Source organism: Rhea pennata, chromosome 9 (assembly GCF_028389875.1).
Source record: "Rhea pennata isolate bPtePen1 chromosome 9, bPtePen1.pri, whole genome shotgun sequence".
NCBI lineage: Eukaryota > Metazoa > Chordata > Aves > Rheiformes > Rheidae > Rhea > Rhea pennata.
The window spans coordinates 14939843-14957776 of NC_084671.1; the positions used below are offsets into that span (position 1 = coordinate 14939843).

At 52.9% G+C, this 17934-nt stretch overlaps 1 protein-coding gene across 1 annotated transcript in view; it reads right to left on the reverse strand.

Moving 5' to 3' along the window:
* Nucleotides 1-2256: 2256 nt before the first annotated feature.
* XXYLT1 (xyloside xylosyltransferase 1) overlaps nucleotides 2257-17934 on the reverse strand; it is a 62932-nt gene continuing 47254 nt past the window's right edge. The window contains exon 5 of the mRNA XM_062582712.1: nucleotides 2257-3637. Coding sequence (XP_062438696.1) covers nucleotides 3241-3637 — 397 coding nt within the window. The 3' untranslated portion in view covers nucleotides 2257-3240. The remainder of the gene's footprint in view (nucleotides 3638-17934) is intronic.

Sequence of the window (17934 nt, forward strand, 5' to 3'; positions counted from 1 at the left end):
AGCGTTTCGCTTCCTGAACGGCCGGGTTTTTGTCAAAGCTGAAGAAACGCCGCGAATTTCCTGGTGGGATGCCACTTTGAACAAAACCGCCTTTCCTTCGGGAAATACCCAGCCGAAAGGTTCGGCTCGGCCGTCAAGGGTGCAACAGGCTCTCGGGCGCGCGGCGCCCGCCCCCGCGGCCGGCGCTGTGCTGGGCCAGCGCGGCACTTCCCGGGACCCCGCGCGCAGCCCGTGCGGCCCCGCAGGGAGCCGCGGCCGGCTCCGGGCTCCCCGCACGGCCCGCGGGCGCCGCTCCAGCCCCGGCGTGGAAGCTTGCGCAGGGAGATGCCGGACCCGACCTAGCAGCGTGGGGGGGACGCGCCGTCGCCAGGGAGCTGCTCCCATCAGTCACCCCTGCTCTAAAATCCGCAGCCCACGCTAGTCCAGACCTGTCCGGCGTCAGATGCTGAGCGGGCTCATCACGCCCGTCAGCTCCGCAGCGGCACCTTAACGCAGCCTCCTGGCCACGCACCAAGGGTCCCGCTGCTGCTGCAAGGACTGGAAACGGCTGCGTCATGGGAAACGTCGCCTCTCAGCCCCGGTTCAGGCCCCAAGGCTTGGGCACAGCCCGAAAGGAGGGTTTGCAAGGGGGCAAAAGTGGGGAGCCAGCGGTGCGAGATGAGCTGGCAGCTGAGCGGTGGCGGTGGGAGGGGGCGCGAGAACCAGGCGGTGGCGGCGGCACCTTCCCCGGGTCCCTGGCTCCTCGCCTGCTACTGCACACTGATGCCCAACCACCTCTTTTCGCTGTTAAAATGTTGGCATCGTAAGCAGGTCATTGCTGCTTTCATTTGTCCTTAATCACTTCTTAGCAGTTCCTTCCCTGGGGACATGAAAAAATTGGAAGATGAGCTGGTGTATCAATCGGAAACGGATCAATTCAGCAAATCAAATAAACTCAGCAAAATCAGAAGGCTGGAGCTGCAGCCGGCATCTCCGAGCCCTGTGTTCTTGTCAGATCAATTAGAGAGCCCTTCCCTCTTCAAAAATAAGCATTTATGCATTCATGGAAACATGTGAAGGAGCCCAGGAAACCCCCGCCACACACTGAGTATGTCTTTATTAGGTTAAGCCATAATTAAGTCTTTTTGTCTCTCTTGCACGTGCACACCAAACGGATGCACACACACACATATGCACACGCACACACCCCCACACACCAGCTTGATTTAAATAAATCAGTTCAAAAAGCGGGTTGATGCACTGGTGCCATCCCCTCTTACAAAAACACACGCCATAGTTTGCAACCCCCTATCCAGACAGCACAGCCAGGGTTTTTCAAGGAGCAGAGATGCAGACCAGACCTGAAGCCTGGTCATTCACGGCACAGATGGCTCCTTCTAGACAAGCCTCGATTACGGTGATGGATCATTTTCTTTTTAAATCCAGATGCTACATGAAAATCTCTCGCTTTGTGTTATCGGCCTGTTTAGACTTCAAGCCGCAGCGGAGAGTTCAGGTGTGCTGCTGGCAGCCGTTCTCCCGCCGGGCGCAGGAGCCGAAAGCTGCAGAAGCCAGCGATGCCGCGACGCACGTAACCTGGCCATCGGTTTAAGCAGCCCCACCAAGCTCCAGCTAAAGCTCTGACAGCTTTGACCGTATTGCAGAGTGAAGCGAGGTAGCAAACACCTCTCAAACACAAAACTGCAGGTACAGTGAGAATTAGTTATTGGCTGCATGGAAGTATAAGAGGCATGGTAAAATTGCACTCCTGCACACAGCCATACGCTGGACATGTCTGAACTGACTTGAATTGCTTGAATAGCCCTACCAAAAAGAACCCCAAATCAACCAAAATCTTTCTCAACAGAACCAGGAGGGTAGGGTTGTCCCTCCTCCTCCTCCACACTGGAAACTACTCTTCTGCCTTACAGGACGTGGAGCCCACGAGGCGGGAATCGCTTTTTCTGAGCTGGTCCCACAGGGACCTTCCCGACACCACCCAAGCAGAGAGCACATGCAGACCGCTCTCCTGGAGATGACCATCCCTCCAGCACACAGACCAGCGGATTGACATGTTTCCATCCAGACAGGGCTTGGGCACACATGTCCCCGCGTGCAAAGGTACCACACAGTCACCATCCTTGCTGCCAACAAACATCCGTCTCTCACACGCACAATACGTGAACTGAGTAATTTTATCGCATCATTCACTCAGGACAGACGCGTGATTAAACACAGTGGTAAGCTACACAGGGCACCATTTTCATCAGCCCCACAGATGTTTATGAACTACTTTTTAATCATTATAAAAAGAACACAAAAACTCCTATGACATGTGACTTTAGTTGTGCTGCAGAAAACCAGCAAAGTGTGTTTTACATCTGCAGCTTTATTACAGTACAAAAGGTTAAAGGCAAAGCTACAAAAATGAACCTATTTGCACACGCTCACTGAATGCTTTTAAGACAAGATACGGCAGTAAAGCTTTTATTGCTAAGAAGAACCAACGGAAGGCTTTAAAGCTCATCTAGCATTCAATTTTTGTTCATAGGTAACCCAATTTAAAGCAGCTTTGTCAGTCTTTAAAACCCTTTTGCCTATCTGGAATGCTTCAAAAGGAAGATGACCTGAGGACAGTGTCTGCTCTTGAGATAGACCAGACGGATGCTCTGCATGAGGTGCAGAAACGGGCCACCAAGGAATGCTAAAATGAACCCCCAACTGCCTAGCTGTGAACTCCTGTCAACCATTAGATGGTGCAGTGCTGCAGAGCACCCAAGGAGCCAGCACCTTCAGCAAGTGTGCAAAAGCAGTGACCAACTGAAAGCTCCTCAGCTGTCCCTAGCACTGCTGTGTGCAGCCTCCAGGCCTGGCAGGGAAGAAGGGCAGTCAATGCTGGCAAGAGTGTAGCAGAGATGTGCACCATGGTCTTGCCCAAAGTCACAAGGTGAGCCAGTGTCAGAGTTAGGAAAGGAGCCTAGGCAGGTCGACTGCAAGAGTCCCGCTCTGGCCACTAAACCGCACTTTCTCCTGGAGCAATGAGGCTATAGGTAGTGGAATAGTGAACATTCCTGGGGTCTTCAGGAATCCCTCTGCGATGCAGATTCTCCAGGGATGCAATGGATCAGGCCGGCCACCCTTCCAGAAGGACTACCGGTGCAGCCACTACGGGTCTGTATGGCTCTTGTATGGCTTTGTAGGGATTATTGTAGTCACCAGCCAAACAGCCATGCAGATCTTCTCCCAGAAGAGGCAGGTGCCCTAGTCTTCAGGGATTGGAGTGTTGCAGTTCCCATGATAAATTTTGACCTCACCTTCACACTGGAAGTACTGGTCAAACACATCGCTGTAGCCGTGGTCCTTCCACCACGTGCAAAGCTGCCGGTTCCATGTGCAGTCGAGCACGTGGAATAGTTCTGGGTGCTCCATCCCAATCATGGTGAAAAAATCCTGGTCCCCAAGGTGGCCCTTGAAGTGGTACTTCTCTGTGAGCTTCTGCACCATGGCAGGCTCCAACAGCTGGTTGTAGAGCTTGGACTGCCTCATGGCTTCCAAATTCAGAAGCAGGACGCCACTGTTGAAGCCAGGCAGCCCATCAGGAGGGGGCTCTCCCACTTTGGTCTGGGGGTTTTCGCGGCGATACTGCCAGAATGTGTGCCTGGAGGAGGAAACAGAGTAACACTGGCGTCAGTGATTGCAGGGCAAGGAGTAGCCAGCTACAGTCTGGGCAGAGCTGAAAATTATTATCTAATGTTTTCTGTGCACAACTCAGTCTCCTGCTTGTAGCCTCTCTGAGAACCCCAAAACCTCATGCTGTGACTCTCATATTTTTCACAACCAGAAAGGCATGCCAGGTACAAAACTGATGCACAAGAACCACTTCAACAGAGGGACTGTTGGACCATGTGGCTGCATCGTACAGCCCAGAGACCCTCAACTACAGCCTCCTGTGTCATGTGGATCACGTGTGAAGGGATGTCTTGCCCACTATGAAACCTTCAGGTGACAGAAAGTTTTTCATTCCCAGGGCCATTACTCCACAGCCAGTTACTGTGCTCACTAGAGCACTGAACTTACTATCTACTGAGATCTCACAGTGCTCTCTTCTGCTAGTTGGAGGTATCTAATCTCCCACTGCAGCCTAGTGCTCCACAGGCTGCTCTTTCTCTGTCTCCTTGCACAGGATATTGCCCAGATATTGCTCAAATCATTCTTTTTGCTCTCTTCTAAAGCCCCTTTTGTTTTTATCAACATCATTCTGATGAGTAAACTAGATACAGGACCCTGTGACTGCTCATATGGCTCTGTAGAGAGATGAAACCTCATCCCTCATTCTTAGGTGAAATGACGAGATGTGCTTCTCAGCCAACAAATGCTAGGTCTTTACAGTCCTTTCCAGAGCCGCTGCCTTCCAGGATACATGCTCCAAACGCAGGGTAAGGGACGTGTTTGCCGGTCCTGGCAGCAGGAGCTAGCTTTTTTGTTTTGCTGAAATGCCCATTGTTTCACGAGCCTTATAAAGTAGGTCAGGTCGGTCTGTGGGACAGACTCATCCATTTGTGTGCAGTCTGCAAATGCCGTTGGCATTTTTTGTTTCTCCCGAGATCACTGGTAAAAATATTGAGCAACAATGGGCTGAATAGAATAAAAAATGTTTATCACGTCAAGAAAGCTGTTCTTAACCACTAAGCCTGGGATCTGGTTACAGTCTTTAGGACTTCTAGACAAGACCTGGTCTCCTTGGAGCTCTTGTTGACTCACATTGGCACTGCTGACATGCCAGCCACATCGCCTGCCTTGCGATGGTCAGGCTAATGGACCGTGACGTTATGTCAGCCACGCACCCACACAAGGATTTCCAAGCGCTTCACAAACACGAAAGCAGAGCTAGTTCCTCAGCATCTCTCTTCAGTGAAAACAACTGATGGAAAACGTCAGGGGCAGAGTTAAGTTACTCTTAAAGCCAAGTATTAAGCCAAGGGTTTTCAGTGTCTGTTAGAAATGGACACAATACACATTTTCCAAATTCTCTGCCCGGTATAGTGAAGACTAGCCTTCCAACAACAGCCTTTCTTATCTGTGTTGCCGCTTAGGGACCCTTGCAAGGAGCCCATAAACAGGCTGAAACCCTGTTGGACAAGCTAATTGAAATGAAAATACTGAAGAGAACTGGCCACACTTTGCTCTCGGTGCCTGCTGTCTCTCCGAGTTGCTCTAGCCTAGGACACTGCCCCAAGTGAGACTCGTGCTAAGGTACTGGAATCTCTCCCGTTTATTTAAGATGACAAAAAGTCATTAAAATTGACCTGCTAGTTCCAACAGGAACTACAGCTATAGGAGCTCCCTCCAGAACAAGCTAAATCGCTTCTTGTTCCTGCCAAAAATTATCTCTGAGGCCCCACTAACACTGTTCCCATAGAGACCTTCAAAGCAGCATCCCATTAACGCAGCCAGCGGCCCCGTCCGCCCCAGCAGCCTGCTTTGAAGGTGGGCAGCGGCACAGTCCCGCGATGAGCCCAGCCCGACTCCTGCAGCTTCCTGCAGGGACATTGTTTCGCCCAGATACAATGCAGAGCTTTGCCGCGCGGCGACAGCGCGGGACTTGGTTAAACAAAGAGTCTGCTAAAGATAAACACTCAGCGAGCTCCAGTTGGAGAGGCGGGGGATGGCCAGCTCCTGCTCGGCCGCAGCGTGCACAGGGACACCGCCGTGCGCGCCTGCACGGCCGGCCGGTTCCCTCCTCCTTGCGCAAGAGCCATCCCGGAGGCTTTGGGGACCGCGCTCCTGCGTCAGCAACAGCGTGACCACTGCCCCGGCCACCTCTCAGAGCCACGGGGTAACAACGCCTGCAGCTCTCCGGGCAGGGGATGGGGCGGGAGAGAGGTCTGAAAGCAAACGAAAAGATTAAATGACCGCCCTCTGCTCTACAGCTGTCCTGCAATGGTGCAAATCCAGTCGGAGCAGCTGAGGCGGTGCCAAAGCTCGTGCATCCCATTGCTGGCGTGTGGGGCCTCCTGCTCCCTCCTCCTCCAGCAGCCCCAGCTGCCTGCACAGCAGCTGACTGGGGCACCTCGGCACCAAGGCGGCCACCCACAGGTGCTGAAGGGTCCCTTCGGTGCAGTGTTTTGGGAGGAGAGGAGCTGGCCCAGGACCTAGGACATCACAGGCAGCAGGTCCCCTCCTAGCTCCGTGTGACCACAGGACACAGGGGTACAGCTCGGCCTTTTCACTTGACTCACTCTGGGACACCATAACTCTGGGGTTGCTTTCCAGGAGCCCTGGGTTAACCTGCTCTGCCACTCCAAATTTTTATCAGTGCTGTCTGGCAGCTGTACGGCACGGCAGCCGGGAAAACATGGCTTAGAAAATATCTTGCAGCAAACGGGATCTCAGCAGCAGAGTGCACAGCATCATTATTATTATTTGGTAACAGGGAAGCTCCAGCTCAAAGATGGGTCCTAGTTCAAGGCTGTGCAAAAAGAAGCCTTGAAATAAATCCCTCAGATCAGCAGAAATATTTCTGAAAAATAATAATAAAAAAGAAATCCAGTGGCAACATTTCATTACCTAAATAAGCACTGCCTTCAGCATCTGCAGCCCTAGGAAGGCTTAGACGTAGCAGCTCTGGCAGATGCTCTTTCCAGCTGCCAAGGAGAACAAAGTGGTGCAAGGCTAGAAATACACAAAACCTCAAGAAGGTGATTCAAATGGGAAAAATTCAGACTACCTAAGTAAGCAGCACAAAAATGTCTTTGGCTCCTTACTTCACCCTGGGGCAACAAGCACACCTACCCATACCCACAGAAGCTGTTCCTGCTTGCAGAGACTGAATTCACCCCATGTTCCTTATCCAGGAGCTGGGGTTGAATCCACCCCCACAAATCACTTCCATTCAGTCAGAAAGTCTTCTGCCCCCAAGCAGCATCCTCTGCTAAACGCCAGGCAGTTCACAGAGCGCAGTGTGTGCTATGCAGATGCCAGGCCAGAGAGGACCTGGGGACCAGCCACCCCAACCTTTGCAACAGCACAGGGCTGCCAGTACTGCTCTCTCACCCCAGCCCAAACTCTTAAGGCGAAGCTATGCCGTTTCTTTGTGCCTTGCTGTGAGGATGTCAGGGAGAGACAATGCTTTGGTTAAAAAGAATAAACCGAGCAGGTCTCTGGCAGACACTGATCAAAGTATCTACGTACGCACACGGGAAAAAGAGATTTGTTGGCAGATATCTCGGATTTATCATACAAAGTTTTAAAACGGTCCTATGTTTGGAAGGTGAAGCTGGAGACATAAGAAGGTGCAAAATTAACCATTGCAACAACCTAGAGTCATGGCGGATACCCCCCACTGAAAACTTTTAAATCAAAACTTTTCTCCTAAACAGCCATGTTCAACTCTAACAGGCATTAGCTCAGGGAATCCTAAGGCTTATGCAGAGAAAAGACAATTAAATCCAACCCTTTGGTCTCTCCTCCGAATCCCCTGGGTCTTGAGAGGAGCCCTGCACAGGTGAGTGACAGGAGGGCTGCGTGACTGGCCAAGATGAGAGCCAGGATTCAGCCATCACCAGGAAAATTACCCCAGCAGAAAATGTGGATCTATCAGTAATGCCAGCTGGGAGTAAGCTTCTTCTTTGCTGATCAGGAGAAACAGAACCATAAGACAGCATCCCTTCCTTACAATTTTCCATTTAGATGCTTCAGATTTGAAACTCTGAAATTTCTCATTTCATTCCCTTTTGTCAGGATGGAAAGGAATTTTGAAAGTGCCAATTTCCCATGGAAGTAAGACCCAGCTTTGAATAGCTGTCTCCATGCCTCCTGGAGAAGGAAAGACAGAGGACAGGGGAGCCACGAGCTCCTCCTCGCCTCCTCGAGCCTGAGGGCAGCGACGGTCATTTGATCTAGAGCACAGGGAAGAGATAAAAAGGCTCTGCCAGTGCAAAGAGCAGTTATGTCTTTGGGACAGATACCAGGCCACAGCAAAGAAGACTTGCGGGTGCCCACGGGACACGGGGAACAAAGCGCTCCTGGCGTGGCGTCAGGCTGCAGCTCCACGTGCAAGGGCTGCAGCCAGCCTCGCACTGCCCAGCCGCGGGAGCCGGTCTAGACGCAGGGCTGGGCACAGCCGCGCAGCTCGGGGGCTGAAGCCCATCTCTACATTTTCTGCTCTCTTTACATATTTCTAGCAACGCCAGAAAGCAATCCTCATGCTCAAAGAATGATGAAAAAGTCTGGCAGAAGGGAGACGGTGAGAGCAGAGGGAGGTGCCTTTGCAACTCCAGAGCAGTGGAACTGATTATTTGTTTCACATTCCTATTTCCAAAACCATATGCTGTTCGAGCTGCTGCCAGGTTGCCTGGCAAGGGACTAAATTACAACCCCTGCAAGTAGCTTGCTATAATAGGAAAAATGACACGGTCTCAGCCCTCGGCACCACCCAGCTGCTGGCCGCGTCTCCCGCCGCCAGCCCCGGGTCCGGGCCAGGCCTCCGTGGGGGCGAAAGCAGATCTGCATCAAATGACTTAATCAAGTTGTGAGCCGTGTCTTTTCCCTGTGGATTATTCCGTGATGGCTAATGCAGGTAAACGGGGGAGCACTCAGGAGGAGGGAACAACGTGCTGTTTTTTTGCAGAGAGAGCAGACAGACAAACAAGCAGCAACTGTTTCACGGCTTCCTCCGGGGCCAGGCCTGGGCTGACACGAAAAAGCCATTCGCTTTCGCTTGCAGCGCGCGCGGGGAGCACAGCTGAGCCGGGGAGAAGGAGTGGACGTGCGGCCGCCGGGGGAAACCTTCAGCGAGCCCGGACGCGACGAGCTGCGAGAGCCGCCGGCGGCCCCGCGGCGCCGGCAGCTCGGGCGTCTGCTCGCAGTGCACCGAGGCCCGAGGCCGAGGCAGAGGCACTTCGGCAGGGCTGCCAGCAGCGTCCGTGCAGGCCGCAGGCCGGACTTCACCCCGCTTTGTCCGCCCGGTGGGGGCTTTTGGTTCGCGCCTTCTCCAGGAACCAGGGCAGAGCCTGGCCATAAGTAGCCATCTAGGAAGGGAAAGTGAAAGGAGGAGCGGTGGTGCAAGAGTGTTTTCTTTAGAGGAGACAAAGCCCAGGGAAAACACACGCGCTGCCCCATCTGAAATCTTCCCTTTGCTCCTGCTTCAAATTTTGACAAAATGTGGGAAGAAAATCCCAGGGGTCTGGTAAAACACTGCGCAGGCTGCCAGGATCCCGGGAGTGGGCTGCTGGGAGCTATCTGGGAACACAGACACATGAGGTGACAGCTTTCCAAAAAGGAACGGAATCTCTGGTTTGAGCCAATGGAAATGTCTTCTAGTCCCAAACTCCTGAAGGTTAGCAGGAGCCACAGCAAGGACACCTGAGAGAAGCTCTGGAGCAGCCTGGTCCCCAGGTCAAGGCAGTTCCTTAGTAGCATCTGTGCTGCTAGCATGGAGGGGCAAAGACCTCTGGGTGGCAAAAGGGTGGACACCTTCTGCTGTCCCCAGTGGATGTCACTGGCATTTATAATCAACCTACCGACTGCCCTAGGGACAACTTGCTATTTTTCTTCTGTAACCAAACTGCCAAATACAGTTTTAGACTGTGCTTTGTATAATGTTCTCTGTGGGAAATGAAGCTGCAGGTGCTTTTCAGTGAGGAAAGCACACATGGAAACATCTTGCAGTTCTGGAAAAATCACAGTTAGCAGGTGCTCCACAACAATGGAACGAGCTGCGCAAAACACACAGTTCCTCCAAACGCCAGTAAAAGCAGAAATCAGTGAATCACAAAGTCCACATGGCAAGACAACTCCTCCATAGGTCAGAGCTGGGCACCGCCTGAGAAAGAAGGACGATGCAGGAGGGAATGGACCTCTGAACCCACCACACGTGGACTCTCCGGGCTACAACCAGGGATGGAGGCTTCAGCATCCCAGACTTTGCTGGCACTATGCAGGCTGTCCCTCTGCACCGTGCTCCCTCTGCCTGCCGCAGGGAGCTTCTGTCCACAGCAGACGGCCCAGGAGGGATGGGAGATGGCGCCTCGAGACACCCTGGCAAAAGCCAGCAGCCTGTGTTTCTGCCCCCAGCACTCTGGAGCAAACCTGTTCCCCAGCAGGACTCAGCAGAGCATGCAGTGCCCCTGGCCCGAACATCAGAACAAGCAGCATGCACTACCCACACTCCCGGGTGCTGACACCAACGTCCCATGAAAAGCCTCCTCCTCCCATCGCCAGCTCACAGCGTGGCACAGGTTTGCCAGCTCAGCACCAAACTTGCCACAGACTCTTTCAGGGCAGTGTTGCCTGCAGGGAGCATGGCTGAGAACTGAGTGCAGACCTGACTCACAGCACCAGTAAGCTGCACCGCACAGTAAGGCTCAAAGGTAAGGTGTTTTTGAGCGTCCTGTACCTGCGGAGGTGAAGCTTGTCCATGCAGATCAGCATGTTCATGCAGGCCTCCGAGCGCCCGGGAGGAGCGGGGCTGCCCGTGCCGGGGCAGTGGTGCGGGAGCCCCCGGCTCTCCGCTGCGCCCGGCCGCAGCAGGGCTGCTCCCGAAGCACGCCGGCTCCCGAAGCACGCCGGCCAGCACGCGGCTAAGAGCGGGGCTGCAGCGACACCGGCTGAGGCTCCGGGGGGTCCTTTCTGCAACACTACCAGCCCCCGCTGGAGAGACAGGACCGGGAAGAGCCCGCTCCTGCTCGCCCGGCAACGAAGGGCCTCCAGCGAAGGCAGGAAGGCAGCCTGGAGATCCCTGCTATCGCAAGGATGAAAAGCAGCAGGAAACTGCTGGCTGGGAGGAGGGGAAGAGAGAGGAAGAGAAGGCATTTCAGACCTTCGTTAAGCAGCAGGCTGGCCATGGCCTCTCTTTAAGGGAGGGGAAAAAATGTTCCCAAACATGACCCGGGGCCCCTGACACCATAACAAAACACCGGGGAGTTGTGCAGGGCGGTGGGTGCGAACGCCTGCCGGCAGCCGCGCCGCCCCGCGGCGGAGGGCCACCCTGCGCCGAGGGGCTTCGCTTTGAGGAGCTGTTTATAAACAGAGCCTGCATGCGCTAGGAAACATCTGGAGAGCAGCATTTCCAAGCATTCAAACACAGGGTCCAGGCAGCCCAGATAAAAAAAAAAAAAATCCACAAGGACTTCCCTTGCCGGCCAGGCGCACGGCCCTCTGGCCTGGCTTCCTCCCGCGCAGCCAGCGCCTGCCAAGCCCCCGTCCCGCGCGGCCCCCGCAAGACGCGCCGGCGGCCTCCCAAATAACCAGCCCGGTGCAGCCGCGCAATCACGAGGCCTGATTACGCAGTGCTCGAAGCCAGGCTTCAAGGCAGAGCTGTAATACCATGTTTTAAAACACCTTCTTGTTATACTGCTGAGAACGGCTTCTGCGGGGAGGAGAAATTGTTCCGTGTATCATCTGCATTTGGTAGGTCTCTCTCCCTTCGACATGCAGCGAGGCGCAAACGCCTGGCGAGCGTCCGCGCTGCTGCGTCCCAAGCTGGCAAGGCTCCCGCGGAGCGCGGTGGGGCTGCCTGAAGCACCGCGCACACCCGTGGCCTTAATTACAGTGCTGGGCACCTTCTGCCCTCGAGCCAACAGGAGGTTTGTTATTAGCCCCAGTGTTGAAGGGAAACCCGGTGGCAAAATGATAACCAACCAGGCATCCCTGGCTCTGTTCAGGTTGGGGGCACAGTCTCACTGGGAGATACTGCAAGCCCTTAAACATGCTGGGCTTCAATCCCAGCAGAAATATTAGCGTAGAAGAGTTAGTGGCTATGAGGGCCAGTTGCATGGGAACATCAGCTGCTGCAGGATACCAACAGCAAGAACCTGGCACTGCCCCCATGCAGTCTGCTTGCATGTTTGTACCCATCAGAGATGCTCAAGAGGCTGAAACTGTGCCACACTGGCAGCCCAGCCTGCCGCCCTCACTGCAAGGATGCGGACCTTCCCTGGGCAGTGGCATCTCCAGAAACAATGACAACATGCAGGTCCTCCTTCAGGCCCTGCAGCCACAGAAATGCAGAACCCGACACCAGACACCAGTTCTAACAAATGCTGGGCCAGCCCCACAGAGGCTGTGGTCAGAGGATGCTCTGGGAAAGGCTGCAGTATTTTCCCTTGGGCAGAGCTAATGCAGTCGTGCACAATGCATGCACGTGCCCGACCAGCGCACACGATCTGATGCATTCCCTCTCCCCTCCGAAAGGAGGGAAATGAAGGCCAATAGCCATGCAATAAAATGATGAAAATTAAGGGACCTGGGCACAATAAACATTCATGGGCTACTAAACTTTTTGTTGAAGTTCACTGGTTTGATTCCAACTCTTGCTAGCCCTGGCAGAGTTTGGGTCATCTGCCGACTGCCTGGCAGGGAAGGGGACATAGCAGCTGCAGCCCAGCGCCTCAAGGACATGCTTTGTTGCTGGAGCCTCTCCGGTTGAGACCAGCAACTGCAGGCCACGGGCTGAGTGTGCTCCAGAGACCAAGCCCTTTGCACGAGCCAGCCAAGCACGCTGTTCCTCACACAGACGGGAAACACGGGCAGCCTTCGCTTTCTGTGCCAAGTCAACAGCAGCCTTGCCAGCCTAAACACAAACTAAAATAACAAGTGCACACTCTTGCTACTTCGAAAGATGTTTTTAAATTACCAAACTAGAAAATAAATGGATGGAGGCATTATCCCAACCTGTAGCTGCTGGCAAACATAGTCATTCCCATACAATGAGCAACAAAATGTAAGTGCACTGCATGCCTCTGCTCCGTGCCACTGCCAAAGCACCCCTGAAGCTGGCAGGGGTCTTCCCTGCAAGGCTGCGCTTACCCCACACCTTGAACTTTTCCCAAACAAGGTGAAAACAGCTGAGTGGTCTCCTTCCTCCAGCCCTTCAGCCCGTTGCACCTGATCGTGGAGAGTAGCATATCTCAGGGTGGCCAATCTGTTCAGGATCCCTTAAAAGCTGGCTGAGCACACTACTGGGAGCCCTTAGCCCTAAGCTCACTCTGGGAACCACACTCTTCTTTTTCCTTCCTCTGTGGTCCATCAGGCGCAGCTTCTCCAAGTATGTAACAGCACAGAGAGGCTCAAGGCCAGGCAGCAGGTCAGACGCAGGAGTGCTCATGCCCTCGCCCTAACCAGGGACCCACAGCCCATACTAATGCAGCAGTGAGAGAAGGCACTTTAGTTTGACCCACAAAGAGGTCAAAACTGGAGAGAGACAGAGAAAATTGAAGCATAAATGTTTCTGAGCTTAAGTGCTTAATGGGGACCTGTAAGCTAACTCAGGAGGATTAAATGGATGGGGGACAGCTTCAGCCAGTCTGCACCACTTTCTGCTGATACTGGCGAGTTTTCAGGAGAACTGTAGAAAAACATTCTTCTCCCCGCTGTTAACAGAGGATTGAAATTAGGGAGGGCGCATCCAGAAGGCTGTTCACACTGGTTAAGGCAAGCTTGCATGGCTCTGAGGAGCTCTCATGAAGCAGGGAGGAGAGACAAGGACCCAGCTGTCATGTGCAGCACAGCTTGGGGACCCAGGCCAAACAGAGCTCTTTCCTCTCTCTGTCCATGAAAGCAGGACAATATAATCCTTGGTGTTTTACTGCTTCCAAAGTGGCCGATGATGTCCTGGCAAGCCACATGCTTGCCTCATACTGCTTTGATTCCTGACTCGGGGACCCCAACAGCATCTACTGGCAGCAAGATCTACATGTTCACTAGACCGAGTGACAAAATTAGTTTTTTTCCTCTTTGAACATGCTGCTTTTGCATTTACTGGTCTGTGTTAGTGGGAGACATACCACAGCCTCAAGCGCAGGTGTAGTGACGTACAGTACTGCTAACAGTGCGACTGTTTACCTTGCTCCCTCCTGGCTCATACTAGCATGCTCCAGGGACCAGAGAGAGCTGTTGTGCTCCAGAAGTTCCCTGTGATGAGGGCAGCAGTTTGCCTGCTGATACACTTGTTAATTCAGCAGTACAGCTGCATAGCTCAAGTCATTTCCATAACCAGGCATCATGCAGCAAGCACCTGCTTGTCCATTAGCTTCAGCTGCCCTTCTCTGGTCTCATCTCATGGATGAGAACACCATTAATATGAATGCAGTCCTCATACCACAGGTCACAGTGTCCTGTACAGGCCACGATGGCTTTCATTCAAATGAGAATCATAATCTGAAGTGGGTGTTGCCCTTACGCAGAGAGAAGAAATGTATTTTAAATGGAGAGGGAGATATATAGATAGATGCTGATCTGTATATTAGAAATACAGACCAGAGGCACACGGGAAGGCTAATGTGCACAGCTGCTGGTTCTCATTTGCAAGACACTGGTTTTGCAGTGAACACAAACATTGTGTGTCCTTGTCCAGTGCTCTTTCTGTTCCATGGGGAGCTGCCCACATGTCTAAGAACATGAAATGTGGAAGAGTCTGAAGAGATGCAGAAGTCCCTGACTGGAAAACATAAAGTGCCTCAAAGCAAGATAGCTACAACTATTGAACATCAAACTTTTTAAATGGAGCCCAACACAGAAGTATTTTTGCCATTTCACCTGCAAATTGGGCAATGCCATGTGCAAACATTCAAGCCTAGCCAGCCCTTTAAACCTGTTTGTATCTGAGCAGAAAGGTGTGCATTTAACTCATCACTGCTTTCTGTAAAGAAGTGACTCCTCCCTTTTGGCGGGATAGACATATAGGAGCTATAACCATTCCTATCATTAGTCTGAGGGTGGTTTTCCCACCTTATCCTCAGTGAGACGTAAGTGTGCAGTCAAGAAACCTCCCTGGTGCCTTCTCTCCTTTGCTAACTGCAGCTTGTAGCTAGCAGCTCCTGTCTCCTTACCAGCACTTAGTTTCATTGACATTATCTCCTGGAAAATAGCCATTTCCCCTTCCATTTCCCCTTCCTCCACCTCTGCACCACTGAAAAGCAAATGCTACAGCCAGAATGGGCTCTTCAAAGTTTCTACTGCAGAAGCATGGCATAGCTGGCCTTATCCAGTGCACAGCACAGCCCCCCAACCAATGCTAGGCAGGCAGAGCTCTCAAACAGGACACAGAAGTACTGGCACTCCACCTCCAGGAGCAGACACCTCGCTTGGGTAACAAAGCAAAACTCAGCCTTGGAGAAAGGCCTGGGATGTTTGTCCATCTGGGCTAAGAAATGAGTCGTATGCAACTTTAAACACGCGCCAGTGTAAGTGAGGCATGAGCTCCTGGCACAACAGACACTTGGCTTCCTGCAGGTCTGCTCCAAAATCCCTTGTGAATCACAGATCTTTCCAACTTCGTGGGCCAGGGCCTCCTCCAGCCTAGTTCCAGCCAGAGGAGGGGCTGACAACAGGCAGGTATTTTAATTACAAGTAGGGGCTCTCGAGGACCGTGCGCTGAGCAGTCACAGTAGCCATCACTGCAACCAGCCATCCAGGCAAGGGCAGTCCTGGAGAAGCAGCTTCTGTAACAAAGTGGCCCTTGTTGCTGGTCACGTATTTCCCATGTGCAAATGTTAAACCCTTCAAGGAGCTAAGGGGGTAGGTTCAGCACTAGCCTGGTCCAGAGCATCTTGGCCAAAGCTGAGCAGCTTGTGTAACGGAAATTCTGGCTTCGCTTTTCCAGGGAACATGATTCACCCAGGGAAGTGCAACAGCCTCATCAACACAGTGGTACTCAGCATCCCCTCTCCAGAAAAGAAAATGTCACCAAGGGGCAAAGCAACCCCAATTCCCAGGTACCAGCAAGGGACAGAAGAAATACAGTTAGTGTGCCTACTGTCATTGCCTTAACGTCTCCCTGATACATCTTGTTTCCTCACAGAGGACAGGGTTCAGGATCAGGGGCCAATCCAGACATGACGGGTCCGAGCCACCACACTTTGCTCTTAACTGGGAACAGCTGAGAGAGGGGCTGGAGACAAAACAGATCCCTGCTTTGGGATACCAACCTCTCTTGCCTTACTCGAGAGAGGAACAGAAGTGGGGGGAGCATCCCCGGACTGACCCTGTTCACGGCAAGGCCAGCGACCAGCAGACGTGGTAGCTCAGAGAGATTTGGGATGCAGTTGAACTGCGTGCAGCAAGCCTGTTGGGACACACAGCTCTACCAACACACACGATGCACACTCAGCAGGAGGGACTTGCTGGCACAGCCTGGCCCAGGGAGAGAAACACCTCAGCTCCTTACATCTCCAAGTTGAGCCAGCAAAGCCTTTTCTGAATCAGCCAGCTCCTGCAGCAGCCTGCAGCCTATGACTCTGGCCTGGCAGGACTGCGTCTGGAGGAGGCACGCCAACCTTTGAGAAAGGGGTAAAGCATGTCCCACCACGCAGCACTGGCTTGTGGCCCTTCTCGGGAAGGGGCTGATTTAATAGAGCAGAGCCATCACATGGCAGGCAGCAAAGGAGGCTTTAAGGAAGTGGTGGCAGCAGCAGCAGCAACGATGCTGTCACGGCTTGAGGTAGAGGCTCACCCAAGCTCATGTTCAGCATTGGCAGCAACAGGCTGAGGCACCCGCCTGCCTGGGACCTAAAGTCGCAGAGACGCAGGCGCTCACAGCAGGCAGTCACAATCCCCTTCTCATTTTTTGTACAGTCATGATACAACCAAAACACAGGCTCTTCCCTGCAACCTTTTAGCGCTGTTACAAATTAAATCCACTCACAAGGGGGAAACAATTCACCACTGGATTTAACAGCTGCAGTGCATCAAAGTATGAAAACCTTTCCTCGGGACACAATATGGATTTTCAAGGCCAGTGACCCCCATCATCTTCAATTTTTGCATCCCACTCCTGTGCTAATATCACCCTCCTAATAGGTCTGTGACCATAAATCACACTGTCTGGGTTAAATTGGTTTCCTTCCCTTTTTAGATCAAATGTCACTGGAACAAACGGCAGCACAGCGAGCTCATCTGCGTAAGTCAGCCCATCCGCTCATTTGGCACTGGAGAAGGATGGAGTGCAGCTCATTCATTCTAAAATACTGCAGGCCTCATTATCTTCAAAATGACAGATCTCCGTAACAACGAGGAAAGGACACTGCTCAGGGAGCGCTCTCCTGCCCGCCTAACGACTCGGGAGCATCAGCAGCCTCTGCATCAGGAGGGCGCTCCTGCAGCCACCTTCGCCTGCAAGCAGGATTCACAGGAACGGGGATACGTAAGGGTTGCTGCAGGAAAGGCCTCCATCCCTGCAGGAGGTCCTTACTCTGGAGCACAGCTGTCTTTGCTCACACTGCAGGCCATGTCCTCCAGCCTGGCTGCTAGAACAGGCTGCAGAACTTTAGTCCTATATCTTGTTTTCGGTCTCAGCCCAGCAAGGCTGTGCTATAAGTCTTGTGTACTTCTCAGCCCAGTCTTGTTCAGCTAGCAAGGGTCCTGGCCACACTCCAGCGCCAGGAAGGGGCCCTGCCTGTATACCTCAGCAGAGCCTTCTGCAAAAATGGGGAGGGAATGTCCATGAATGGCGCTGGGGCAAGCAGGACCGGCTGCTTCTCTTGCTTTTATTTTCAGGCACTGTGGATATATGAGCTCATGTGCCACTGTGAGGCTACCCACGGAAGGAATAGTAAACATTTCTCTGTCTGGGGCAAGCAATGCCAAATCCTACCCTGCAACGCCCATCTCTCTGCAAGCCTCAGCACTGCGGGTGAGCATCTTTCAGGCAGACACCATCATAGGCTTGCACTGAACTGTCTTCTGGAGGGGGCCTAGGGAGGCTGAACACGAGATGTATCCCAATCAGCCTGCAAGGCACTGTGAAGGCTTTAGAAAGTGTCCATTTTCAATCTCTGCTAGCTCAGGTTGGATCCAGACCTGTCCCCAAAAGTCACCGAACCCTGGTGAAGTGCCAGTCTCCTGAGCTGCCCAGCACTTGCCTCTTCCCTGTGTTTTTATCACATATCCCATGTTCTGCTTAGGTTCCAGCAGAGACCTCTAAGGAGAACATGCCTGATGGCAACTTCAGCTTTGGGG